This window comes from Anopheles maculipalpis, chromosome X (genome assembly GCF_943734695.1).
Source record: "Anopheles maculipalpis chromosome X, idAnoMacuDA_375_x, whole genome shotgun sequence".
NCBI classification, from domain to species: Eukaryota; Metazoa; Arthropoda; class Insecta; order Diptera; family Culicidae; genus Anopheles; species Anopheles maculipalpis.
In genome coordinates, this window is record NC_064870.1 from 5,230,931 (window position 1) to 5,248,380 (window position 17,450).

The 17,450-nt window shown below is 47.2% G+C and overlaps 4 protein-coding genes across 4 annotated transcripts in view; 3 read left to right on the top strand and 1 right to left on the bottom strand.

Moving 5' to 3' along the window:
* LOC126568348 (vacuolar protein sorting-associated protein 16 homolog) overlaps positions 1 to 17,450 on the top strand; it is a 335,612-nt gene that overhangs the window by 138,719 nt on the left and 179,443 nt on the right. The gene's annotated exons all lie outside the window — the stretch shown is intronic.
* LOC126559745 (GATA zinc finger domain-containing protein 1-like) overlaps positions 1 to 17,450 on the top strand; it is a 357,373-nt gene that overhangs the window by 64,661 nt on the left and 275,262 nt on the right. The gene's annotated exons all lie outside the window — the stretch shown is intronic.
* The window catches only part of LOC126561343 (40S ribosomal protein S15Aa-like), a 108,254-nt gene that overhangs the window by 11,520 nt on the left and 79,284 nt on the right, over positions 1 to 17,450 (top strand). The window lies entirely within an intron of this gene.
* LOC126560048 (nascent polypeptide-associated complex subunit alpha, muscle-specific form) overlaps positions 1 to 17,450 on the bottom strand; it is a 79,965-nt gene that overhangs the window by 1,607 nt on the left and 60,908 nt on the right. The window contains exons 4-8 of the mRNA XM_050216246.1: positions 2,694 to 4,741; positions 1,737 to 2,545; positions 1,296 to 1,666; positions 820 to 852; positions 332 to 623 (exon numbers count right to left, since the gene is read on the bottom strand). Coding sequence (XP_050072203.1) covers positions 332 to 623; positions 820 to 852; positions 1,296 to 1,666; positions 1,737 to 2,545; positions 2,694 to 4,741 — 3,553 coding nt within the window. The remainder of the gene's footprint in view (positions 1 to 331; positions 624 to 819; positions 853 to 1,295; positions 1,667 to 1,736; positions 2,546 to 2,693; positions 4,742 to 17,450) is intronic.

Genomic DNA, 17,450 nt, shown 5'->3' on the forward strand with positions numbered 1-17,450 from the left:
CCACATTCTATTTTGTTTGTTCCTCAATGAGACATTGTGGTTTCTTGTGGGGAACGTATTGATTGAAATTGAAATTTGAAGAATTTTATAGTTATCTGTGGCTATTATTCGTCAGAAAAAACGTGTTTCTTCGTATATTAGAAGTGAAAAATAAATACCGAAGACAACAGCAAGGATCCTCCGAAATTTTCGAAAGAAACATTTCTTCAACGGGTTCTGATAATTACTGCTGTAACAAAACATTTAAATCATGATATGAAACGTCTTTATTCCCACTCAATTATGTCTCACATCGCGTGTTGGCTATCTGGGTTGCATAACGGCCCCTTACCTATGTGACTAGCCGGGGAGCTCATGAAGCTGGGCGGCAACGGTGTCGACTCGTATGGACCCGGTCGCCCGGGAAGGCCTCCTGGTGGGAACGTGGACGATGGCAGATCGTGCGGACGTACGAGCCCGGCCGCAGCAGCAGCCGCCGCCGACGGTGGATACATGTGCGACGGTGGTCGCAGCATCTCCGACGCCGTCTTCATGGAGGCCGCCTTGTCCGGGTTCTGTTTCGTCTGATGATGGTAAATTTCCCATGCGATACGCACATGCATTGCGTTCCACTTTCCAGTTTTCTAGACGAAAAGAAAAATTATAAATAAAACCAGAACATTGCTTCAGTTGACATTCTCTTCGAACTCTTAAAGCGCTTGTAAACGATGGCAAGTTTCAAGTGTGTGTGTGTGTGAGTGCATGTTTTGCGTAAGGTATCAAAGGAGTAGTGCTCTGCGTGTCCTGCAAAAGCGCGATGAAGATGAGCGAAGAACTTACCTTTTTGTTAGGATCGACCGGTGGCGTCTGTTGCTGCTGGTTATGAACAGTGTTGGTGGTGGATGAGGGTAATTGTGGTACATGATGATGGTGATGATGATGTGACGGAAATGGTACACAAACGAGAAAAGAAAAAGCCGGATGAGTCAAAGCGAAAAGTATGGGAATGTGAGAAAATTAAAAAAAAGTAACAAATGCATTTACTGGAGGTTATGAGCGCTTGAACTTATTTAGAACATAACGTGTACAAGGAGTTATAACGGAAATTAGCAACTCCGCGTCTATGTTCTGAACTTCACAAAGTAAAATTAGGACAGGCAATGAGCATGATGGACTAGGTGTTGTATGATCTTGCACGCTTGGCTATTGGAATGTTGAGGCAAACTTCCCCAACTTCTGGACTACGGTCGTGCGCATTCATATTCAAATGATACATGTAAGGTGTGATAGAATGTTTAGCTCTGAAAGCCACCTACCTTCGGCACGAACGATTGTAGATGACTCGGTGGCACAAACTGCGTCGGTCCGCTCAGCCCGGGATGCAACAAACCGGGCGGATACGCCGGATAGGCCGGCATCCCAATCCCCGTCCGGTAGAAGGGCGAATCGACGGCACCGATTTTAGGCACGTCCTTGAATAGGGGTGGCGGAAAGATGGCGGGTGCACCACCGGCCGCACCGGGCAGCATCGGTTGATGTTGGTGCTGATGCAAATGCGTATGCTGGTGTTGATGGTGGTGCAGTTCCTGGCGTAGATAGGGAGGTCCCGTTGGTACCCCCGTTAACCCACTGCGGTCCAGAAACCGGTTGTCTAGCTCACGCCGTAACATGTCAGCTTGGTCAGACGCTGCGGAAAAGTAACAGAAAAGCATTAGCATCAAGACGGTACAGAGCAGTGAAAATCATACGAGACTTACCTTTCGTGGAGAAGAGCGATTCGGCCGAGAATGGATGTGGATGGGTAGCGGCAGGCGGTGGAGGTGGTGGTCCCGCAGCGGATGCGGATGAGACGGAAACATTCGCCCCGGACAGACCACCGCCAGCAGGGCTGGACAGGGAAACGCTTGTTGGTGGTGGAATCGGTGTGGCGAACAGTGGTGCCGACGAAAACGAAGATGGCGACGACACGGCAATCGAGCCGGAGGAAGATGTTCCGCCCCGATCGCTCGTTGGTGGAGGTGTTGGACGCGTATGATGATGGTGTTGCACCTGCTGCGACTGCTGCATATGGTGATGATGGTGGTGATGGGACCCGACCGTAGACGAGGAAGACGAGGACGAACTGTTGTTATGTACACCAACGGACGCTGTTGCGGGCGAGTTCGAGTGGGATGCTATCGATACGACGGTGGGAGGTTGCCCGGGACCGGCTACACCCGAGGGCCATCCCGGAGGCACACCCGGCCCTCCTGCACCGCCCCCACTACCCGACGGCACCGTCGAGGAGGAGGTGGACGAGGAGGAGGAGGAGGAAGACATGATGCTGCCTCCGATCGCCAGTGTAGTTTTAGGATAAGTGAGACTAGAAGAGACGACCGATATGGCCACCGAAGACGGGCCGAGGGCAGCCGAATGGGGCCCTCCGGTACCGCCGCCGCCACCGAACGCACCGGGCAACGCTGGCGAAGGACCACCCGCAATACTCGTCGCAGGTCCGCCCACGCCACTGTACGGAGGTATCGTCGTGGAGCCGGGTGTAGAGCGTGATAAACTACTTACGTTACTACTGCAAATAAGAAACGAATAACATACACATTCATATTAGCATACTCTGTTAAACTCACTCCAGAGTAATTTAGTGGCGAATGTAGTCTCAGAGACTAAAAAGCCTCTATAAATGAACTATACAAAATTCCTAAGTAACTTCAACTTACCTATAGCTATCTCTTTCCCTGTTCGGACTGTGACCCCGAGGCGAGTGAGGACGCGAAGAGACAATAATGTTGCCACTGCTACCACTGCTACTACTGCTGCTGCTACCGTTGCTGCCACTGTTATTGTTACTGCTGCTAGAGGGCGGTTGCGGGTGCCCACTAATACTGTTTACCCCGCCACCACTGCTGCCGTGCAGATGCGAAGGAGGACCAACGGGTGGTATAAGTCCCGGTGGTGGTGGTGGTGGTCCGCCGACCACTAACGGATGATGATGGTGGCCAACGAGCAGCGGTGACATGCCCGGTCCACCGGCACCCGGATGCGTCGGTGGCAGTAGATGATGGTGGGGAGGTGGTGGAGGTGGTACAACTGATCCGCCACCACTCCCAGGTGGGCCACCGCCAAGATGCATTCCCGGGTGCGGTACTGGTGGATGCGAGTGCTGGGAGGAATGCGGAGGAAGTGACGAGTCGGTAGTGGTCGCAGCGCCGGCGCCGGCCGACGGTGCCGTACTCGAGACGATCGTGACGGAAGACGTACTACTGCTGGCCGCGGACGATGCGGAAGAGGAGGATGCCGACGAGGACGAACTGTTGCTCGAGCTCGAGTTCGTGTTCGGTGTGATCGGCCGCACCTTCTGCTGGGATGCTGCTGCTGCTGCGGCGGCTATCGCTGCAGCTGCCTGCTGTTGTTGCTGGGCGGCTGCTATCAGTGGCGAGGGATCGCGGTCCGATGGACGGCCGGCAGTACCGTTGCTGGTGGGGCCCGCACCCAGTGGTGGCTGTAACCGGGCATCCATCAGCCCGAGACCCATGAGCGTGTGAGGCATGGGCGTGAGTGCCGGATGTAACCGCGGGGACAGATTTGGCGAGGTGACCGACGGTGGTAGGTAAGGATTGTGCTGAAAACTGCCGTACGGTGAGTAGATCGGGTAGCCGGGATAAGCCCGGTAGGCCGGCGGCAAACTTCCGAGTCCGTTCGCCATCATCATGGAAGGATGGGCGGCTGCGGCGGCTGCCGCCACGACCGCCGCCGCATGATTGCCGTTGAGTAGGGAGGCAGTGGTTGGGCCGCCGACCGTTGCCGATAATGTCGATGGCACGGGGCCGGCACCGGGCACAGCTGGGCTGTTGGTACGTAAGCCGCCCGCCGAAGCAGCTGCTACCGCTGCTGCAGCCGCCGCCGCAGACGAGGAGGAAGAGGAGGAAGAGGAGGAGGACGAGGACGCGACAGTGGTACTTTCGAGCGGTGGATGTACTGCTCCCGTTTGACCGGCGGCCGTTGCAGGTGTGGCTGCTGGCGGTGTGTGCGGTACGGAGAGGGGCAGCGAGGATGGTGCCGCGCTACCGTTACTGCTCGCACTGCTGCCTACACCAACACCGGCAGCATTTGGGCCGACCACGCCCGCCAAACTCCCGCTCAGATGATGACTGTTGGGGGCGACCGAACCTGGGCCGCCCGGCCCTAAACTATTCGAGAAATTGGTAGCCGCACCAACGGCAGCCGCCGGTGACATAAGCGTATTGGTGGTGTTACCAGCGCCACCATTCGGTCCGGCGTTCACTCCGAGAAATACTGATTTCAACGATCCACCACCGCTGGCGGTGGATGTCGTCGTCTGCTGCTGCTGCGCTTGCTGCGACTGCTGTTGCTGCTGGGGCGATAAGGGGGGTTGAGATTGTATCGGTGTTGATGGTGCCTGGTTGCTGCCCGCCGGTGATGAAACCGACAACGACGGCTGGGCCGGAGATTGCGGTGAGCTGCTTACCAGCGGCGTCTGCTGCTTCTGCGTCGTTGATATTGCTGTCGTTACGGAGGTGGCGGCCGCCGTTGTGCTGAGCAGCAGGACACCGGCGGCCGGAATCTTGGCAGAGGCGGTTGGCAACAGCGGCTTATTGCTTATGCCGGCCGTCTGTGGCGAGGCGGACGGCTGTGGTGGTTGCTGTTGCGATCCTTGATGTTGCTGTTGCTGCTGTGGAGACGCCGCTGCCTGGTGGCCACCACCAACGATCGGTGTCAAATGCGCACCCAATGGTCCATTCGATACCTGGGAGTGGAAAGAATATGGGTTAACAAATGAGGTTAATTAAGAAAACTTCTTGCGATGGTTAATGGCTACTAAACTAGTGAAGTTTGTCATGTTTTTATATAGCCACTCAGCCATATGAAAAGAGCTACCATAAAACAACCAGCAAAAAAAAATATCAAGAGAACACTCAGCGGATATCATTGCATCACAGGCAACTAGAGATCGTGTTGAAAATCGCTGAATATGAAGTCAACCTGATGCCCCTTGGAAGCCCATAACAGAATGGATTTTGGGTATCCCAACCAGATAAAATCTGCTGACCCTTACAACTTCGGAGTTAGAGATTATCTTAGGCTCTCCAGAAAACTAGGAAATGTGATCGATTTCAACAAACAGGGCATCCCATTCTCTAATCTCAGGACATCTCACATAGAATTTTTCCTCAGAATTGTCATGACTTTCAACGAAAAAAGTAGATTAATTTATTTCTTTAAATAGTTTTCAGTGTCATTTTTAAGTTGGTTACAACCCTCTTATCGGCATCAGATCCAACTATTCATGCGACAGGTAATAGATGGGAAGTAGTAATCGTGAAGTATGACATTTCTTACAGATTACAGCTTTATTAATGTCAGCCTCATCTAGCTTCCGCCATTTGTCTAAACGTCATACGTCTCTTTAATTAGTTTCTGATATACACGCATACCTACGCACAAGCCATGAATCGTCCATCACTCACATTTAATCTATAAACAGTCACGTTATAACAACACATCAAAAACTAATAAAAAAAAAAGAAAAGAAAAGAACAACAGCAAACAAAACTCGCCTGTCACCGCACACGTATCATTAAGCAAATCATTACTTCAAACTTCTTTCTAACGCGCCTTTAACTGGCTACCAATCTTTCAAAGTGCACTGCCACACACTCATCCCGCTTGTCAAAATCGCATTGTTAGCAATTGGTGATTGGCGGGGTGGGATGATGAAGGCGGCAGACAAATGTCGGGAGAGCACACATGTCAGCACATACATTGCTGTGTACGCAGAAGAGTCGAAGAAATCCCCGGAACGCACCGAGCCACAGACGACGACGGCTTAAGCGTGATGAATACGGTGCGCGGTTGGGCGGATGGTGTTCGCGTTGTCGTCAGCTACAAATCTTGTCCCAACAGCCACCAGCGACACCTCTAAACGCGCGCGCTCACCTTGCAGCGGACCGAGACACAGCGAGCAGCGAGCCAAAACAGACTGGCTCCGCTGGTTGCTCATAATTAAAACTGTCATCTGTCAGTGCTCGTGCTCGAACCTAAAACTCACAAACGAGTCTCCGTAGCCCCGGAGGCGACACGCTGTGGGAGTCGGTGCGCGGGGTTTGGTGCGAAAGTGCAGCCGCCCATTCCGACGCACCCAGCAGCATCCTCCTACGTGGCCGGGTGTGTGGGGAACGCGCGCGCGACCGGGTGATTTGTAGCTGTAGCTTGCTGATGTGTAGTGAGTTTGTTAAACATAGGCGTGAGCAACAAATTAGCTAACCACATACTACCGTCACCTCTCACGACGGACCGATTGCTGTCCTTTAGCCGATACAGAGGTGGTTTGCAGTTGTTGGTGTAGTCTTTTTTTTTTGCTGTTGTTACTTCTTCTTGCTATCGCTGTCATACGGGCGTTGCAGTTGCAAATGAGTAGACACCGTCTTTAGCCATTTATTATAACGTTCCCTGTGTGTAGAACGAGAGAGCTCGACGGCGGATTCTTTATGGATGTGTATTATAAGAAGATTAGATGTTGGAATGTCCTTACAATCAAATCAAGGCGGAACAGATTGGAGGGATGGTATAATCCACAGTCTAGTTTCTCTAAGCTTCAGAATTAAAGACTCTTTCTGAATTCTGGACGGATGTCTTTTTTTTAAAATGCTGAATATCTACACAGCCAATGTTCAATTCATTGGAGAGCGTACTCGTCGCAAAGCACTCGCAACGATCACCTTTATAACCTCAGCACCAACTACGCAGATTTAATGGGACAACCTACTAAGCTTTAAGATACTGCCTAATAGCCCCTTCTTAACATATAAACGGTCATTAATTTTTGACCGAGACTATGGGAACGCACCCCAACAGAGTGAGCGAGCGCACCGAGAAGAGAAATAGGACAAGAGTGTGGTGTCATAAATTCCATCACGACCGGCTCGGAACCCGAGAGGGATACAACACCGCGGTGTGCGCGCTATAATCTATGCACGACCTCCGCCATTCGCTTGCGCCAAGGAGTGCGTGTTAATCGCTCAAAAGCTAAATTATACCAATTGCGTGAAGTAATCCCCACCGGATCGTAAATTGAGATCTTAGGGTTTTGCTCAAGTTCGGAGGTGCCACACACACACACACACTTGACGCCCCCCTTACCAAGATCCCTACCGATTAAGAATTAAACTGCTTCGGCGCTTCCACACCGCGGATGGAAGCGGTGCGCAGTTGCACAGTGATGTAATTTGCACCTTCTTTTTCCGAGATAACCCAGCCGACAGACGCGGGGGATACGATCGGTGTGTAGACAGCGAGAGCACCGGAATACGCAAACACAGCACATGAATGCGAAAACGTCATAAATTTGCTTCTGTCACTACTGCGCATTCCGACTCGCTCCCGGCTAGGGCGAGCAGTGATAGCGTACAGCTTCGGCATTACACACTACAAAACACTCAGTCTCTCGTTAGGATACACTCATCTGACGTACGGGACCTGTTGGAAGATCACGATAAAGATTGCAAGCGTAAATGAGGGGAGGGGGCGTGGGGAGGGATTTCCCGGCTTCCTCTCCCGCAGACTAGAAGAAACAGTAGCTTGCTGTGTGCTTAAACTGCTGCACAATTTCTTCATCGCTTTCTGGAGAAGCGGAATGAAAGAGACAATTCGTGCTGTCCAGCTGCAATCATGTATTTCCATATACTGCACTGGTTTTTCTCTTGCTGCTGGTTATGAGGGGCATGACACACGCAAAGCAAGGTAAAAGAGGTCTTGTACAAGCTGGATTTGGACGATGGTGGATAGAGTGGTCAGCGCATCCATGCTTTCTCGTTCTGCATACGCCCGTAAGCGATTTCTACCGGAACACCACGTTTTCAGCAAGGAAGTCTACTTTCATTCGTTCATTTCGTTGTACAAAAAAAGGGTTTTAATCCGATAGAACGGCCTGTGACCGTATTGCTTCAAACAACCATGCTACAGAACATATCACGATGTGTCGTTGGTGTCAGTTAAATTATGCAGCAACTATTGTTGAAATTGAACTGATATTGAAGTTTTATCATCTTGCTTAACGGGCGGATCGATGGTTGAGATGACAACGGCGCCGGTCTTCACACGATAGAACTGGAGTTCAAATCTCTACTGGATTTTTCCCCCTCAGTAAGTAGGCCTTTAATATGGGGGACTTACTACAAGTCGTTAAGACAAGGCGAGGAACAAGACTGGATTAACTAACTCTAAAGCTCTCTGGCAGCAAATGCATATGCAGGCTGCTTTCTGGGTTATTGGAATAGATTTTTCAAGTACCAATATCCAAGAATCCTTAAACGTTTGTTCATAAATAAATGAAAGATTAACTGGAACGATTTCTGTAGGTTCTCTTCTCGCGAAGTAGAGCTGTCGATGTGTAGAAATAAATAGCCGGATTACTATGTTAAGATGACCAAGACAGGACTCATAATAACTTATTTTTCTACTGAATTTCTTGGACCAGATTGAACGAGCGCTCTCGCGCTCTTCGACACAGTAAATCTCCCCCCTCCCTCCCTAACACTGCACCACCCAAAAACCAGTTCTTTATTGCCCATTTCGCTACTTCGCCTTTACCTAGGAACTGCTCCCATTTTTAGCGATCCCACCCGACCACACGGTACACCCTTTTACGGAACGCATCGCTATCAGAGCTCGGCACGTCACGACGTCTACGGCTGCACGCAACGGTAGGCGCACCGCGATCACCGTCACCAAATCGGGCCATCCGTGGACCCTTGGTACCCTCCCCCCGGTTAGCACCAAACGGATCGCCGAGGCACACGTGCAAGGGGGATCCGAGGGGATCCGATGGTTGCAAAATTGTACGGATACCGTCAAAGGTGATAATGGTGTCGTTGATGGTGTGCACGGTAACGGTATTACAGGAAGTAATCGCCCTTCCCCCTCAAAATGGTGTGTGTGTGCAGGCGTGCGTGATAGAAACCGAGTCGCGAAATGAAACCAGTGGACAGTGATTTAAAGCCGTCTCTGCAGCGAACAGCAAAAAAAAAATTAACCTCAATAAATGCTGTACGTTTCGGGAAGTGGCGGTAAGCGCGATTAAAGCGCGAGTCATAGCAAAAAGTAAAAAAAAGGGTAGCATTTTAGAAAATTAATAATAATCTCATAAAAACAAACTGCTCCCAAGAGCGAAACCACGGAGACCTCGAAATCCACATTAGCAATCCAAATCCTCAGAAAGCTTCAATAGGCTCCAGTTACCCTCTGCTTTCCTTCAGACGACATTTATCTTTCGCAAAAATGTCTTTTTTATGCACAACTTCTTCTTCGCAGATTAAATATGCATCCTCCCCCCCGCCACCTTCCGACTCTCTTTGGCGCTGGAGATTGAGATGGGCGTCGAGTTTCTGTGTGCTCTGGTCGCAAGCACTAGCAGCAGGTTTTCCGGACATCCAGCAGTGGAGAGGTCAGAGACCCCGGTCACCGTACCCAGCAGGCGTAGAAGCGGTGCTGAACACACCGCTCAATTGAAATGCACGATTTGTGCAGCTCTTTTGCTCGGTTTCTCGTTATGGTAGCCCGCCAAAGATCCACCTTCCGGATAGCCAAATAAATAGTGCAAAAATGCGAATGCGAACGCGAACCGAAGCCTTCACACGCCTTCCCCAAACCGCCCCAAACACAATCCCGCGCATGGTCGCAAAAAGGGAACAAAACAAGAAACGTGCACCTTTTACGTTCGATTCTTTGCCCGATGACACACGTCCGCACACAATCTGTACGGTGCGATTTCGGTGTGCAGCTCTCCTTTCTCTGCGGAGATCGTAAAAATTGGAATCAAAGAATACGAACGAGACTGTGCGCCGTAGGCGTGCGCATAGGCGACGTGTCGTGGAGTGCAAGATTGCAGAAGTCTCCAACCATCCATATAACATACGCAAAAAGGTAGCACAGCACAACAGCGAAGATGATATCGTGCTGAGGGTGCTGCTTCGTGCCTTATTTTACCCGGACCTTCGCAAAAGGTTCACCCCCCCCCCCCCCCCCTCTTGGCCTATGATCTGGTGGACTGTTTCGCCGTTGGTCGCTTGGGACCTTGCCTCAGGAAGCATTAATCGAACGAGATTGGAACGCGCGTGCGATCAACATTTTTCACCCCATCAGCACCGCGCACCACCACTCTACTCCACCAACAGCCGTCGTCGAGACAAGGTAGTTGGACGACACCAAACGAGCAAACAGAGGTACAGAAACGGAGCAAAAAAAAAAAAATAGCGCAGAAGCCCACGCTTTGGCTGCATCAGAAAAGAGCCATCCAGCCGAGTGTTTGTTCCGACTGAGTCCGATCGGCGATAGTATAATTTATACGGGAATTAATTGTTTATCAACCTTTTACGATACAACACACCACAAAGGGGGCTACGGCTATATTCCACCCAATAAATGATGGAGAGGGAGAGAGAGAGAGAGAAAGGGGAAGAGAAAAAGAAGAGGGAAAATCACACACAAGGAGCATAATGTTGCAACATCTTGTGATGTTCGCGGTGAGTAACAAAACGAATTGATTGTGCGAACAGAGCTACAAGCACAGGCGGATACACACTCTGGTCAACTACTACTGGGTTTGCCTGTAGCAAAAAAAAATAGGAGCCTACAGCTACAGAAAGAAAGCGACAAAAGCAGGGGAGGAAGAATGCGCAACGAGGGGAAAGATATAAATGGACGTGAATTTATTGACTCCAATATTAACCCCTTTCGATCCAGAGGTTTACGGAAAGAAACCACGAACAACGTGTCTGGGTGTGTAGCAGATCGAAGGTGAAGGTTGCGAGCCATTGGCTTACGATCGGTGTAAAGTTGGAGAGATGACGACGACCCTGCAGTGTAGCATTTGTGGTATTTATAGCTCGGATTGAAGTCACCCTCTGTTTGGATGTTCCCCGAAAAAAAAAAGGGTCAACAGGTATAGATGGTGTTCAACGAGAAGTATCTTGATTTTCACGTATTTTTACACTGTTATCCCAGGCTTGGTTGGTATTAAAATTCCAAAGTTAGAGTTCGTTTTTCGTGTTTAGATTAGAAAGGACATCATCTGACATTATTGGGGTCGTCTGTCTTCACACGGTGGAACCGGTGTTCAAATCCCTTCCAAACCGTTTCACCGTAGTGAGGAGTGTCCCCCCAATCAGCAAGATTGCTTTTGATATACATTTCTAATGCGCATTTAATTAAGAGTTTCTGGTATATGAGAGTCAGGCTTCAGATGATATATTCTGCTTCTTGCTTTGGCTTAACGGCCTTCTAGATCACGCTGGTCATTTGATCGATTATACTGATACTTATACTGATGCTACTATGTTACAGAGTCAGGTCCTCTACAGGACTACAGCGGGAACGATCAGGATGCTATTCAACTGTCAACTGAATCGGTCCGACGATACCTCTATCGGCCCTTGGAAATTCTCTCAATATCAACAACACTTACTCCTAGGAGCAGATACTCCTATTCGGCTTAACAACCTTCTAGGTCTCGCCGGCCATCCGATGACTTGCTGGACTTCCCATTTTCCAAATAGCTGAAAGTGATCCTAAAGTTTCCCGCTTGCTTCAAACGGCAGGACCGCGGTTCTGCATGGCTGACTATCCAACTACGTTGTATCAGGAAGAGTCTAGTAAGCCATTCGATGGCCGGCGTGAGCTTACGTTCGTTAAGCCAAGAAGAGAGAGTCTCTGGAAGACTCTACCGAAGCCTTTGAACTCAGTCAAGAGCCTAGAAGATACAGTAAACCTTTTAAAATGCAGAGCGAACAGTAAAGTATCCTCAACACACAAAGGTATTATATCCTGGTTCGTCAAATAAGAGAAACAAAAGCCTAGAGCTCTACCATCTCCACAATTCTACAACGATAACAAGATGCAATCGAGAACTCTTGTTTGAAGTAGATGTCTTTACCAAGTACACCTGTTGAAGTCACCTACTCGAACATGAACTGCGTTCGAGACCACAGTTATCAATCAACTGTATCTGTAAAATTCCACCACCTAATATCTCTGTTACCTTGTTGAGGGCGAATGTTTTCCTATCACTCACACGCGAAATGATATCTTCTTCACACCAGTTGCTTACCTGTAATGAAATCAAGCAGAATCGGAAAAAGAATCGTTTTAAAATCTCACTCAAAATCTCTCGATCGGCCTTCCCCCCCGGCCGCCACTAAGTGTCAAATTATCAACTCGTTTTTTTTTATTCTCTCCCACCAACAATGACAAGATGACAGATATAATTCAATTAAAGAAGAAAAGAAGCAACATTGCTCATATTTCTACAAGCTGTTTATACACACAGCGACACATAATTAGATACACACATGTGAAGAAGGAAGCACACAGAAAGTCCACTTTAGTCCGATGAAGCACAAAGCATGGGCGGTTGTCGGGTGTATTAAAAATACATCGTGTCATTATTTTTGGCATCACATCTCGCCCTACTCTTCCTTGGCTGCTCACCACCTTCCTTCCCGCCACTGGAATGTTGTTTGAACGAGAGCAACAACAACAAAAAAGAAAGAAACCTGACAACATGTCGTAAAATAGCTAACCGAGACTTGAAGCAGTGCTATCCCTCATCTGCATCGCATCCAAACGGTTGTAAAGAAGAAAAAAAGCAGCACAAAAAACTCGAAACATATAAACAAACAAATAGCCAGTGTATGTTACTGTTTGCCCGCAAACAGAACGCAATGACAAATGCGACTCGATCATCCGGCCAACGCGATTGAAATAAGAGTAAGAAACGTCAATAAATTTCAAGAGCGAACAAAATCCGTGCGTAAAAGTGCTAAAAAGACATCGCGCGCGAAGTGCTTTACATTCGACGAGCACACGCGCGATTTCCCCCTTCACAGTTATAGCGGGCAAAAACGTAAAAACTTCAATGAAAATGTCATTCCGAACAAACTGAACCGGGAGAAGAAGAAATCACATCCCAGGTCCCACGACCGAGTTCCGAGAGGAAGTACAGCGGGAAGCGTTCGGAGGACCACGGTTCGGTTTGATGATCGAAAAGCATTATATTCTGATAGGCCACCGCCTGAAAAAAGTTTGCAGACAGATTTCTGTGCGAATTAACAGCAGCAGACGACGGCAACAAAAAGCAAGGATAAAAACGCACACAAACATTCGCATAATTTGTGCTCATTATTAATTGTTTTTGGCCGATAACATGATGCGGCTTCCTCATGGCGTAACTGTTGGATGTGTTTTATGTGCGTAGAAAGTAGTATTTTAACGTATGTAAATCAAAACAATCAAACATCTGCTCGAATCTAGTAGTTGGCGATTTGCTGGACTCTGGCCAGTTTGGGACAGTCAGTTTTTGTGAAAGAGCTAGCACTATTTGAGCCTTAAAACGTCAAAACACATATAAAAAAGCTGGCTTTGATCATCATAACATTAATATATTAGTGAAGGGCATCAGTTTGATGCGAGACGAATCCAGCTTCCGTTTATCCGTGCTCGATAAAATGCATAGTAACCCGATTAATCGAATAACATGGATAATCCGTATCAGATGTCAAAATGACATGTGTTTTTTTTAAATAAAAACCAAACAAGATTAACATATAAAGATGTCATCGGCACTCGTGATTTTATCACACAAAAACTAACCCACCCGACCCCACTCCAAAAGCAATAAAAAAAACGCCACGCAACAAAACGTCAAGATAATAATAACAATAACCAAGACCGATACATATATCTACAAACAAACGAGTTTACCACACAAAAACCACTAACGACAAAAAAAAGGGCGTCGCGTCACGGAAAACCCATCACCCTCTTGCTGTATTTGTGCTGCTTTGTGTTTGCGTGGGAGTGAATTTTTCTCCCTTTTTCCTCCCGCCCCGCCCCGACAGCGACGGGTCGACGACACTTTTCCCTCCCAGCAGCAGCAGCAGCTGCTGCTGCTGCAGCGCTAAATCTGCTGATATTTATCGCATTATAGCGTGAGTAGATTTGAGCCCCTCGAGTGATTTAACACAACATGATCACTGTGTGTATAAACATTTTTCCAACTCACACTCGCCGGTTGTGTAGAGACCGCTTAGGGAAGCGAGGACGAGAGAAAAACTACTTAAAAAGACACCGACTTCTACGAGCAAGCGCGAGAGAGCAAGAGTACATTGGGTGGGGGGGGGGGGAGCTTTCTTCGCACAAAGTCACACAAATCGCAATCTGTTTTTCAGACACTTCTGTTCTGTGCAGATTTTCGTGTTCTTTCTTTTTAGGTTCAACCGTTTCTTTCGCTTTCGTTTCCCAGGCTCAAGGCACAACAAAAAAAAACCCCTTGAGCTCGGAAGAAGTCTCCGATCCTGCACGACACCATCATCATCCCGCGTACAGCTATGGCAAGAAGGGAAAGTCACCCAGGGACACACAGCAGAAAAGGCGAAAAAAGTGGTCGAAAAGAAAAGATAGCTTTAAAACAGCGCGGGAGAGGAGAAGAAGAAGAAAAAAGCCACGGTATAATGACAAGGATTTCACTTCCAAAAACCACTTTCCAACACGGCGAAGAAGTAAAAGACTGAAGAAAAAAACGGTCACGACAAGGTAAGGTACGAAACATCGTACTAGAGTTAGGGTGAGTTTTTTTGCTGTTGCTACTGCTTCGCAAATAGACCGAAGAAAGGAGGGGAAAAAAAACCCGACTCGAACGGTGGCAAAGGACTCTCTTTGCCGGTGCCGGATGGAGAAGGACTTTGCGCGAACTGGCAATCCCTTTTTTTTGTGTGCCGGTGGTGAACACAAAAGCTGGCAACATCTTTCTTTCTCTTCGGTTGCGTTCGGTAAAGATTGAAGATGTGCACATAGAGTGGTTTCAGTGGGACAAAGGCGGACGAGGAGGAGAGGAAGGGAAAGGGCAAGGGATGGAAGAAGATTTTTTTCTTTTCGTTTGAATATGATTTTTCTTCTCCCCCCATCAGATCTTGCCGTTGCTAGCTGTGAGCTCGTCTTCTTGGCGGTGGGGAAATGTTGGTCGGTAGCAGGAGGGGTGATGTTTTTGGCAATAAAAAAGTAATCTGTGCAATGACCGCCAAAAGCTCATATATAGGATGTTTTTCTCTGCGTTTGTGTGTGTTCGATTCGCGGCAAAAAAAATTAAAAAAACAAGGGTGAACAAATTAAATGTCGAATAAAACTAGCGAACAAGAAAAATCACCAAAAAAAAAGGGGCGCCTTTGGGAGAGTTTTAAAATATTTATTCCTTTATTTAATTATGAAGGTATCAAGCAAACAAAAAAAACATCAAAAAGATGGTAAGGATAATGTAATTTTAGTGCTACATAAAATGCAATAAAGAGTTCATCACTTGGTTCGAATAATTCGATTACTATTGCAGTAATAAATTTCTGATACGACAGTTACAGTGGTGGACAAAAGAATAAGATGAACCTTTTTTCGAAGGTGTTCCCAAGAAAATGAGAACCGATTTTTTACGAATCTGGCAGCACTGCTTGCGTGAAATTTGTCATTTGTCATGTCGATTTTGTTTTATTTATTTTTTATATTGCAATTGATTTTATTATTCAATTGCTCGAAAAAAGTAATGCAAAATTATGTTGGTTTAACGAAAATTTCAAAAATTATCACCGGATTGTTTCCACACCTGCTACAGCTGCGACACAATGTGACACAAGATCGGTTGTCATTTTTCGCACCTTCATTTCTCCGCTACCTTCTGTGGGGAACACACTCAATCAGAAAACCGTTTCTGTTTGTTCCTTTTTTATGTTAAAATTGCCAAAACATATTCGGAAAATTTTTTTCAGTCGTTCAAAATGGTATTTTTGGTGTTAATTGCTTCGATATTAGTGTTCCTGTCTTAGTTTAGGGTTGTTGTATGGTTCTTCAAATATTTGATTGAAGCTGCTTGGATTTGATGGACAGACTTTCTACCCGAAGTAATCCTAGGCACTACTGCAATAAACAGTTAAGATGTTGTTGATCCTTTTTCTCTTTATTTTAGTATAATTTTAGCTTATAGAAGTGAATAGAACTTACAAGAAGTTGGGCTTATTCTATTGTCCATCACTGTATTTAAGAATTTTTTTTACCTCTGTATTATCATTAAAAAATAATCGATTTTTTGGAGTTTTTTTCATTTTTTTATAACTTTTTTGTAGAAAAAAATGTACAAAACAAAGACATGATTCGAAAAACAACAAGGTAACACCGCCACCGCTAACAAGCGCCATTTTGACACACTTTATTTCCCCCCTTTTTTACGGTCAGTTTGCACACAATAACGAACCTACGGGGAGGTTAACGACAATATGTCCTTTCCGTCTACAACTGTTGATGAGGGGGAGTCACAATCCGGAAAGTAGCGGAAAAATGGTTACCAAAACACACATACAAACAGTGGGCAAAAAAACGTGAAGAGAAAAACAAAAAAAGATTTTTTTTTTGTCAGTCAAAAGACCGACGAAGAACGGTGAGAACCATTCCACCCAACGACGACATTATTGTCTCGCCCAACGTTTGACGGGTTTTTCTTCCGTCCGATCCGTCCCGTCTTTTTTTTTTTTATATGCTCCCGTTAACATAGCGCAAACCCCATAGAGAATGCTTCATCCTTTTACCGGATGACTGAGAGATCGTATTAACTTTTTATTGCTACCATCATCATCTGCACACCGCGAGGTACGGATCTGGGGGGGGGGGGGTCGAAAATCTTCTCCTTACCCAACATCTGACTCACTTCTACCAACTGTTTGCTTCTTAGCTTTTTGCCTTTTGAAGTTACACCACCCTTTTGCGTGCGTTCCCAAATCATCCTCTCGAAAGAAAGAAGGGATTTTTTTTCCCCTCTCCGTGCTCTGTGTGTGCCCGAGATCGCGCAAAAACAACCGAAACCCCAACCCGCAAAAAAAAACCATAAGAAAACGGATATGCTATAAAATAATCACATTATGTCCTTTTTACGTTTTTCGCCTTTTTTTTGCGGTGCTTTGAGCTTTGAATTCGTTTTTTTTTGCCTGACAGCTATAGGGAAACCCATATTAAGCTGCTAAGCAGCGTAGGCAAGCATATAATAGTAGCGAAAATAAACAAAACTGTCTTCCCAAGTATTTGTTGAGTGACGGAATTGTAAGATTTCACAGCCGATATACTACTAACCCGCTTCACCCCCTTCACATACGCTTGACAACTTACCCAGCAATAATGGGTGAAGAATTTTATTAGACACAAGGAAGCACAACACACACAGAGCACGAGAGGCAGAGCCTCAACCCCTGCCAAAAGGCGTCCAATGAAGGTCTGAAGGTATCAATTTGTTGCGAAGCATAAAACATATATTGATAGCTGAAATAGTCGAAACGGTAGATTGATCCCGGGGAGTTATATCCATAACTCACAAAACGTTGCAAGTACAACCAGCGAAGACCTTAGAACGGTCTCGCTTCAAACATATCCTG